The sequence below is a fragment of the Mytilus edulis genome, chromosome 12 (genome assembly GCF_963676685.1).
Source record: "Mytilus edulis chromosome 12, xbMytEdul2.2, whole genome shotgun sequence".
NCBI lineage: Eukaryota > Metazoa > Mollusca > Bivalvia > Mytilida > Mytilidae > Mytilus > Mytilus edulis.
Genome location: NC_092355.1, coordinates 68,144,736 through 68,156,267, shown reverse-complemented (window position 1 = coordinate 68,156,267; position 11,532 = coordinate 68,144,736). Strand labels below are relative to the sequence as shown.

At 33.3% G+C, this 11,532-nt stretch overlaps 1 protein-coding gene across 1 annotated transcript in view; it reads right to left on the bottom strand.

Moving 5' to 3' along the window:
- Positions 1-1,258: 1,258 nt before the first annotated feature.
- Positions 1,259-11,532, bottom strand: part of LOC139497797 (uncharacterized) — a 35,497-nt gene continuing 25,223 nt past the window's right edge. The window contains exons 4-8 of the mRNA XM_071286031.1: positions 5,435-6,667; positions 4,619-4,708; positions 3,130-3,210; positions 2,036-2,489; positions 1,259-1,768 (exon numbers count right to left, since the gene is read on the bottom strand). Coding sequence (XP_071142132.1) covers positions 1,731-1,768; positions 2,036-2,489; positions 3,130-3,210; positions 4,619-4,708; positions 5,435-6,667 — 1,896 coding nt within the window. The 3' untranslated portion in view covers positions 1,259-1,730. The remainder of the gene's footprint in view (positions 1,769-2,035; positions 2,490-3,129; positions 3,211-4,618; positions 4,709-5,434; positions 6,668-11,532) is intronic.

Below are 11,532 nucleotides of genomic sequence, written 5' to 3'. Positions count from 1 at the left end.
TGCACCTTATTCCTTAACGGTTTGAGCCATAACTCCCAAAGATAATTCTAACCATCCCTTTGTGGTATTCCAATATCCAAAATCTGAATACATGGTTAGATTCATCATATCAAAGAACCCCAAGAATTCAATTTTTGATGAAATCAAATAAAGTTCAATTTTGGACCCTTTAGACCTCAATGTGAACCAATTTGATAACTGGTCCTAAATATTAAAAATCTAGCATATTGAAGAACCCCATATATTGAATTTTCGTTGAAATCAAACAAAGTTTAATTTTGGACCTTGATTTTGACCAACTTGAAAACTGGGCCCATAATAAAAAAAACTAAGTACATGTTTAGATTCAGCATATCAAAGAACCCCAAGAATTCAATTTTTGTTAAAATCAAACTTTATTTTTGGACCCTTTGGACCTTAATGTAGACCAATTTGAAAACCAGACCAAAAATTAAGAATCGAAATACACGGTTAGATTCAGTATATCAGAGAACCCCAATAGTTCAATTTTTGATGAAATCAAACAAAGTTTAATTTTGGCCCCTTTTGGCTCCTAAACTGTTGGGACCTCAACTCCGAAAATCAATCCCAACCTTCCTTTTGTGGTCATAGACCTTATGTTAAAATTTTATTGATTTCTATCTACTTATATACTAAAGTTATTGTGCGAAAACCAAGAATAATGCAAGATTGGGCCCTTTTTTGGCCCCTTATTCCTAAACTGTTACAACCAAAACTCCCAAAATCAATCCCAACCTTGCTTTTGTGGTCATAAACCTTGTGTCAAAATTTCATAGATTTCTATTAAATCAAACTAAAGTTATAGTGCGAAAAAACCAAGAAAATGCTTATACTAAAGTTATTGTGCGAAAACCAAGAATAATGCAAGATTGGGCCCTTTTTTGGCCCCTAATTCCTTAACTGTTGGGACCAAAACTCCCAAAAATAATCCCAATCTTCCTTTCCTGGTCATAAACCTTGTGTTTAAATTTCATAGATTTCTATTGACCTATACTAAAGTTATAGTGAAAAAAACAAGTCTACATTCCATAACTCTATGAATAGACAGTTTTGTTCTCTATTCCATTTTTGCAATCACATTCCATAACTCTATGAATAGACAGTTTTCTTCTCTATTCTTTCTTGGCCATCACATTCCATAACTCTATGAATAGACAGTTTTGTTCTCTATTCCATTTTTGCAATCACATTCCATAACTCTATGAATAGACAGTTTTCTTCTCTATTCTTTCTTCAATGGCAATCACATTCCATAACTCTATGAATAGACAGTTTTCTTCTCTATTCTATCTTGTCCATCACATTCCATAATTCTATGAATAGACAGTTTTGTTCTCTATTCCATTTTTGCAATCACATTCCATAACTCTTTGAATAGACAGTTTTCTTCTCTATTCCATCTTGGCAATCACATTCCATAACTCTATGAATAGACAGTTTTCTTCTCTATTCCATATGGCAATCACATTCCATAACTCTATGAATAATCAGTTTGGTTGACTTTTTCATCTGGTTCATTCATTTGTATAACTCTATGTAGAGACTGTTTAAGACAGACTGTAATTGGTAGCATTTTTTTCTCAATACACGGATCTAGTCAAAAATGATCAGTCTAATGCCAATAAGTTGGTATGGTAGGTAGTATGTAAATTTCTTTAAAAGTTTTGAAATTACTATTTGTAATAAAAAATACGCATGAGCTTATTTCTCTATTGTGTTGGAATAATTTCAACTTCAATATCCATTTCTGAAATGAAAACAAAATAAATCACAACTGCTCAGATAACTTTAGTTTCTGTTTTAAGTTCTACTTTAACAGTTTTCAAAGAAACCCAATTTTTAAACCAATAGAAAAGGACGCTATATTGATTATCATGCAATGGAAAATGTTCTCTAAATACTTATGTTTTATGTTCGCATACCTTCATACTGTTGTAAAAAAATAAATGGATACAATCATAACGAACTTTGTGCACAAATTCTGTTTTTAAAAAGGCTAAGATTTCTAACTTACCTAATATTTCTTTTTCAATTGATTGAACGTCCTCAGCAGAAATAGTTTTAGCCAAAATTTCATGTAGGTGATCAGTATAAAGCCTTGTTGGTTTGTTAAGTTGATCAAAACGTTGTAAGAGATCAGTTAATATGTTACACAACTCATTAAAACGTGTATCCCCAAGTTCAGCTGCCCGTGAGTGTTGTAGTTCATTCCTTGTAAGTCTTATACGTTCAATATCATCTCCAACAGCTATGTTTGTAACCTGAATTTTTTGCCAGTCCCCTCCCCATCCTTTAGATGGAACATGCTTTTTTAATTTATAATGCTCCTGGTACAAGTATGTGATATCACAATCGCTCCTTGGACGTAGATTTGGTATATCTTGTTTTAACAGGTCATAAGAAGCATCAGCAAGAATATTAAGCACAATTATTCCCATCTTTGTAAAATTGATCTGCTCTGCGGTGAACTGAAAACAAATAATAAAAGTAAATAATTGTTATATAAAGTATGTAAAAGGTCAGCGTAATCGTGAATAAGGCTACTCCAATATCCGTCCTTAGTTTCTTTTTGTTTTGGGGATGTAAAAGCACCCTGCCACGTCCACTCTGTATTTTAGCTAGATGGTTTTTTTCTGCTTTGCATCCATCTGATGAGTTAAGCCCATTTCAACTGATTTTTATATTTTGTTCTTATGTTGTAATGTTAAACCTTTGTCCATAAAATGTTAGGGAAGGATTGGTGCCTTGAACTAGTTTATCCCCGCCACATTCTGTGTTTGCCTCTCCCAAGTCAGGAGCCTGTAATCCAGTTGCTGTCGTTTGTTGTTGTATATTATATTATTTTGTTTTTCGTCATAAATCAGGCTGTAAGTTTTCTTGTTTGAATTGTTTTACATTTGGCGTTTCTGGGCCTTTTATAGTTGACTATGTGGTATGGGTTTTCCTCACTACTGAATGCCGTACAGTAAACTATAGTTGTTAATTTCTGTGTCGTTGGTGTGTTTTCGAGAGTTGCCTTAAGGGTAATCATACCAATCTTCTAAATGTTATATCGGTCAGAATGTTTATTATACATAGTTTCGGATACATTATTGTGATATCATATACCTCTCTCAAATTGCATTTACTTGGTGGCTCTTCAGAAATATTTGAATAATCTCTCTTACCACGTTTGACACTTACACGCACCTACAATTAATAAAGCATGTTCAATTATACAAAACATAATATAATAATTAGTAAACCTTGAGAAATTATTCAATTTTGACAGAAAACTAAGCATTGTGGATGATACTTATCCTTTCTGCTCACTCTATTTGTTTGGACTTAGGAGTTATAATTCACATACAGGTTTCATTATACTAATCATGTATAGGGCTGGTATGTAAAACAAACAAAGTTTGGAAAACTCATAGTAACTCTGAAATAAGTAAAATAATTTGTATTGGGCGATAAACAAATGAACAAGAGGTGAGCTAACTAGACATACAATCATGAGATATGAAAGCCAATGTAACTATCCACCTGACACCAAATGGAGTAGATGTAAGCAACAATTGGTCGCCGTACGACATTCAAAATTGAACAAAGCTAATACTGCATATTAAGCTATAAAATAATTTCAATGAGATTTGAAAACAACACCATATATATTTCATGCGTTTTTCTTGATTTACCTTCAAAGGATGAATAAGAATCTAAACAGTTGAAGAGCTATATGACCAAAATGGATCTAAAAATAGCCAAATCTATCTGAAGTCATCTTTGAGGAAGTTGAAACATAACATTTTTTTTAAATTTTAGAAATTTCTGTCAATAAATAATAAACTAATAATTTGATTACGGACTTTCCGTTTTGAACTTTTCCTCGGAGTTCAGGCCATTTTGAATTTCTAATATACATGATATACATCTCAATCTACTAGCATACAATGAAGAAAAGAAAAAAAAAAAAAAAAAAATAAAACTTAAGAATGGTAAAATTGATCATGCAAGGGCATATACAGATATACGAAGTCTGCCAAGTAGTTTATTAAAAGCTAAAAGTGTTTGCCAAAAATGCACAAAAATACCTGAACTCATCAAAACCTCATTAAACATCTTCAAGGACAATAGCTTCTACAAGGGGTCAACTAATTATGTATGCTAGATTGACAAATTTGTAGATCTTGTCCTGATGATCATTTTAGCTGTAAACAGTTTCTTCTTATCTCTTATAGTTTTCATGATGATGAGCGAACATACAAAAAATGGGTAAACATCCATATTTAGCATGTTTATAGCCAATAACTGCTATAAGCGTAAGAAGTCGACAGTTTATTTCGGACATTAAAATTATTTGTAGATCTTGACTTGTCGATCATTATTGGTGTTCTTTCTTTCTTTTTTCTTCTATAATGTTTTCAAACCCATAAAAAGGTTACGGATCTGATTACCCGTTATAACTGATAGTAACAATAATTGACCAGTGAAAAATGCTATCCATGTAATTATGATTAATCTAAAACATCCTACACATTTAGTTATACAAAACTACATATATTTACATAATACTAGTTTATATACATGTTGTATGTTTTCAACAGTAGAGTGTTACCTTTGTGGATGTACTTTGCATTGGACTGGTGTTTTCAACCCAAAGATGAGATCCTGGAACATGTTGAGTTTTTTCAGAAATCTTGGTCAGCTAAAAAAAAATTAAAAAATAGTTACCACTATTGAATGTTCATCACTTTACTTAAATTTATAAATAACTAATGAAACATACATAACAATGTACAATGTTATCTAGTTGCAGCAATAATCTCCCTGCGTAAAAACTGCCTTAAGGAATTTAATATCCCTTTGTACTTTTCTTTTTTGACTTCATAGACTATATGTATGTCGATCCTGTGTGAACTGTTATCACACAAATGGCTTCAATAAGTAAACAAACAAAATTTAAAAGTCATTCAAGCATGACTAAAGGTACATCCCATTATTGCGGTTAAATTGGAAATGAAGAAATTTTTATAACATCCTTAAACTAAATATCAATTATCTAGTGTATGTTAGTCTTCAAAATTATACCAAATCAATAAGAGTAACCTAAAATCAACTGAAGCCTGACTGAGGGGACATATCCATATATACTCTTAAAAACATAGTAGACATTCAGATATTTGTGCCAATTTAATACAAAAAGACAGATAATACAAAAAAAAACCCAAATAAAATGACAGCGATTTTTTTTATAATTGCTAAACGGGTGCCTGTGGATAATATTTATGAATCAAAGGAAAAGCGTGAGAACAAGTGGTCAAAACATGTTTTAAAAATGCAAGAATGACTTCTAGACTAATATATTAAAAATGATGCAATAACATGAATGAGATGAAATCTTTCCTATCAAACAATTAAAATAATATATTACCTGTATCGGTGCATGATCAGACCATTCATTGATATGTGTTTCTGTACACATCTCACAAAAATAATCTGCATCTTGCTCATAAAATCCTGTCACACGGTCTGGTTCTGCAAGGCTACATCCCAACATTTTGTCAAATTTTACAGTCGTCATTTTGAATCTTTTACATATTATAGTGTTTATTTCTCTTGTAACAAAATCATCAATGTCCTTGAAAAGACATCTTTCAATGTTACAATGTTTCCCAAAATCCCAAACCTGAATCTGAATCACATTGGGATATGTCATCACAAGTAATTTTGAAGTCTTCTGAAACTTAAAGACGACAGCTCCTCTGAAAAGAGCTATTGGCCGTTTTGTTTGTCCACGGACAGGTACTTCTGCAATTTCGTACTTCCGGCTCAGTGAAGCAATCAAATGATTCATTAAATGTCCTGGTAGAAATTTAAATTTGAAACATAACCAAGTGGATTTTGTACAGTTTTTTTCTGTCACATTAAATTGTTCGTGTATAAGACAGTCAGGTACATCTTTAACCATGCACGGTATGTAATAGCAAGGATTTGTATCAGCAGCATCTTTGTCTGATACAGTTGGACGTATTATAATATCAAATTTCTCCATGACTTTCAATATATGATCTTTATGTTGAAACAAGTTTTGCTTTTCCTCAAATTTAAAGATTTTCTTATTTGTTTCTAATATATGTTCCAAAACCACACTATGTAATATTCCTCTAATATTTAAATCATTCCATTCATCCGTTAAAAGATGCCGTCTGGCACCTGATTGAAATTTCTCTGCTGTTATTATACATTTAAAAGCATCAGACAACCATTGAGTATCTAAAATGATATAATCTGAAAGATCCTCAAAATAAACCAAAGCTCTGAGTTCATGATGAAATTTTAAATATAACATAAGTTCTTCATGATTTAATGGTTTTGGTATTTCAGTAGATATTTGCTTAATTTCATTAAAGGAAATAATTGGTAACTCCTTCTTTTTCTCTCGTAGACATTTTTCCAACTGAATAAATTTAATAGGATAGTCTATATTCCATGTTCTCATTGTTGTGGCTAAGTTTAAGAGATTTTGTCGTATTAGCTGGAATACACTTGGATTATCTTCTGTGTTTGAAATAAAGTACTCGTACTTATCACTAATGTGTCTTCGTGCAACAGCTGAAACATCCTCAGCATATTTATCAAGGCAATCTCTACATGCATCCTCAATCTAAAAAATAAAGTCGTTTTCTTCAATAAGTCTATGACGAAAAAAACATAAAAGATATGTCAATGGTTATTATAAATTAGAGTACCGTTTCACAATGAGTTTGGATATACATCACAAGACAATGATGATGCCCCCTGCAGTAAGCACGAATATATCTAGTCCACAAGCAAGGATGTTGAACTTCAACTTGGAATAGTTTTGTCCTGCAAAAAGTAAAATAAAAAAAATACCGAACTCCGGGGAAAATTGAAAACGGAAAGTCCGTAATCAAATGGCAAAATCAAAAGCTCAAACACATCAAACGAATGAATAACAACTTTCATTTTCCTGACTTGGTACAGGCATTTTCTTATGTAGAAAATGGTGAAATAAACGTGGTTGTATATGAGTTGCTTGAGTTTTAATTAACTAAACAGATTATTTCCGAATAATGGCTAGTTTTTGAAAGTCCTATAAAGTCTACTCCTACGAACACGGGAATAAGAAAGATTGTTATTGTGTAGGAAAGATGTATTTTGTGTCAATGTTTGTCACCAGAAAAATAAATCAATGGAAAATGGATGCGAGCAGTCAGCACAAAAAAGTGTTATCGAAATTCACAGAGGATTGGAGTAAACCTTAAAAAAGACAGAAAAACTGCAAATATTGAGGTGCGTACGTGAAAGAAATGATGCATCAATGGTAAAGATAATTGCACAGATTTAGATTCAACAGAAAAGCAGTTTACCATTTAGCATCCATGACCAAGAATTAATTAAAGTAAACACAATCAGGCAATAAATAAAGCAATACCAAATAATCAGCAGTCAGAGCTCAGACATAAATAAGTCTGAATCTGCTTTCGACTCATAGAGGTCTACATTTGTCAGTTTTAGGATTTGTCTCCCTTTAAAGCCAGACAAAATACGACTTTAATAAGTCAAATATTGTAAAGCAAGAAATAATTGACCAGAATCAAAAAGTTGCAAATGTCGACTCCTACAAGTTGATAAGTTACCAAAATTGGTAAACTTCAAGACCCACGCATATTTATAAAAAGGTCATGCATCTAAATCAAATAATGACTACATTGAAAGACAATGCTTTGTCTTTAGGAAATTTGATTTATTAAATTATAGTTTATACACAATACAATGCATCTGTTATCAATGATTTCAGCAGGCAGTTATCTTAGTCTATTCTTAGGCAATTACATAACATTTATTTTTAGCTTAGTAGGAATAGTGCCCTAGAGGGGGGTTAGAGTATCGTTGATGAATTGAGTGAAAGCATCGTTGTATTGGATGCAATTACAATCAGCTATTATTTACTGTTTTCGAACCATATTCGAAAAATCTATTTAATATTCTTATGTTAACGAATATAGACATGGATATACGTTTCTTTGGAATAGTGATTGGATATTTTTCATTTGATTGAGTAATGATTATCTCTTCAATAATCACTTTTCCAAGTGTGTGCTATGGGTACGCGCCCAGGTAAACAGAGATCATCGTATCATGATCCAGTATATTTCGAAACTGGAATTAAACTCTTCGTGTAGAGTTGAGGACAAAGAACAGTAGATGTCCAGCTAACGCTATGAGAATGGCTTATTGACCTTATTTCGATATCGAGACCTTCGGCCATGACAGCATTTACAAGTGCGCGATCCCACAATGCACCGCATAAATGTAAACAATAACAATTATGGGAATAGAACCACGATTGAGTAGACTAAGTGTGTAAAACGTTCGTTCAGTATTTAAATCTACAGATTTGAATTAATAAATAACTGTTTGTCAAACATTTTCCAGAAATGTCAGTATCATTACAAGTTGCCCGTACTTTATGCCCGCCAGTTTTTTATTACTATGTCGACGGCAGTCACTCAAAACTCCTGAAACACTACTTTTGAACTCATGCTATATCAGTATACACACTACTCCCAGCTCTACATACACATTTCAATTGCGTCGGCTCTTTAACGCTTCGTAGTCTTTGAATAAGCAGCCGATAAGCATGTTCCTACCGCCTAGGCTCGGGAAGTCAGGGATCGTGATACATGAGATACATACGAATCTGTTATGGTTATTATACAGAACCACTGCCTCTGGTGGAAACTTTTTTGCCTCGACGTAGAAAATATTACAGCAGCAACCCTATGACTTTATTTAATCAAAGGACATATATTTACTTAGACATTGAGAAGCCACCTGTTTTTACCGAGTGGAATTAGGAATCACGTAGTATGAGGTCAATCCGTACCAGGAGAGAAGAAGATGTCGTCTTAATCAGTAGTTTAAGATTAGTCCTTACAACTATATTAATTCCGCAAGTCCTTCAACACTAGCCCAACAGCACTTAGGGCACTCTTAGATCATACAGAACACAGTGTACCATATATACGGGTGTATCATATACTACTGCAGTAGGGTGTGAAGAGCAGCATGGAGATTCGAGGACACGTATATATGTCTGAACTTCTTAAGGATATGCAACTGAATATATTGTATTGGTGGAAACTTTGCCTTTGTTAAGTATAAGTAATATTTTGTATTTTATTGATAAGCAAAACATACATCTCCTTATATCTATGTAATAACAGTAGATACATAATATAAGTAATACTATGTATTAATGTCTCATATTTCAGCACATAGTATCATACAGTATTTATATCTCTATTCTAGAATGCTCCACACCTGCAGAGATCTCTTCAGGTGAACATTTCGTACAGTATAAGTATGAATATATATTTATATGTATTATATTTCAGCACATAGTACAGAAGCACACAGTATTTATCATGTTCATATCTCTATTCTAGATTGCTATCTCTATTCTAGATTATTCTACACCTTCCAGGACATTTCACAGTCATATGTATTTATTTTATATGTATGATATTTCATCACATAGCACACAGTTTTTATCATATTTATGAATTTATTCCACAGTGTTCCACACCTGCCGGGATCTCTCCAGGTGTATATTTCGTACAGTATATTAAGAAATGAATAATTAAGAAATGAATTGAATTTAAATGTATATATTTCAGTACATATATAGTACATGAAGCACACAGTATTTATCATGTTCATATCTCTATTATAATTTGCTATCTCTTTACTGAATTATTTTACACATTCCAGGATCTCCCAAGGTGAACATTTCTCAGTATAAGTAATGCATACATGTATGTATTTATTTTATATGTATTATATTTCAGCACATAGTACATGTAGCACACAGTATTTATCATTTTTTATATCTTTAGTCTAGATTAATCCACACATGCAGGGATCTCCCCAGGTGGACATTTCATACAGTAGTTATAAATATAAATTATATTTCAGGTCGTTCGTGCTCTTTATATATATTGCACTACGTCATGTACGTCTTTCATTTTTTTTTATACATGTTATATACATTGTACTACACCTGCTGGATCGCCACATGTCATTCTTTCTCTTATTTATTTGTACTACACCTGCTGGATCGCCACAGGTCAATCTTTTTCTGTATGTATATTGTACTACACCTGCTGGATCGCCACAGGTCGTTCTTTCTCTTATGTATATTGTATTCACCTGCTGGATCGCCACAGGTCATTCTCTCTCTTTAAGTATATTGTACTACACCTGCTGGATCGCCACAGGTCGTTCTTTCTCTTATGTATATTGTATTCACCTGCTGGATCGCCACAGGTCATTCTCTCTCTTTCAGTATTTGTACTACACCTGCTGGATCGCCACAGGTCATTCTTTCTCTTTATGTATATTGTACTACACCTGCTAGATCGCCACAGGTCGTACTACACCTGCTGGATCGCCACAGGTCATTCTTTCTTTTTATGTATATTGTACTACACCTGCTGGATCGCCACAGGTCGTACTACACCTGCTGGATCGCCACAGGTCATTCATTCTCTTTCTGTATATTGTACTACACCTGCTGGATCGCCACAGGTCATTCATTCTCTTTATGTATATTGTACTACACCTGCTGGATCGCCACAGGTCATTCTTTTTCTTTATGTATATTGTACTACACCTGCTGGATCGCCACAGGTCATTCATTCTCTTTCTGTATATTGTTCTACACCTGCTGGATCGCCACAGGTCATTCATTCTCTTTATGTAAATTGTACTACACCTGCTGGATCGCCACATGTCATTCTTTCTATTTATGTGTATTGTACTACACCTGCTGGATCGCCACAGGTCGTACTATGCCTGCTGCATCGCCACAGGTCATTTTTTCTCTTTATGTATATTGTACTACACCTGCTGGATCGCCACAGGTCATTCATTCTCTTTATGTATATTGCACTACACCTGCTGGATCGCCATAGGTCATTCTTTCTATTTATGTGTATTGTACTACACCTGATTGATCACCACAGGTCATTCATTCTCTTTATGTATAGTGTACTACATCTGATGGATCGCCACAGGTCATTCATTCTCTTTATGTATATTGTTATACACCTGCTGGATCGCCACAGGTCATTCTTCCTCTTTATGTAAATTGTAATACACCTGCTGGGTCGTCAAAGGTCGTACTACACCTGTTAGATCGCCACAGGTCAGTCATTCTCTTTTTATATTGCACTACATCTGCTGAATCGCCACAGGTCGTTTATTATCTTAATATTACGTATTAATGTATTATATTTAACTCAGCTGAGATCTCCACTTAGACCCCTCTTGAGTATTTAAGGACTACTAAGAATTCCCAGGTTGTTTCTTTTCTTTTATTTTACAGAAAAAATACAGATACAGATACAGATATTAAAACCTTCGTTTTCGGATGAAGATTTCAGAACTTTATAGCACCGTTATATATAAGGATAGCAATACTTTGATTCCTGCCTTCATAGT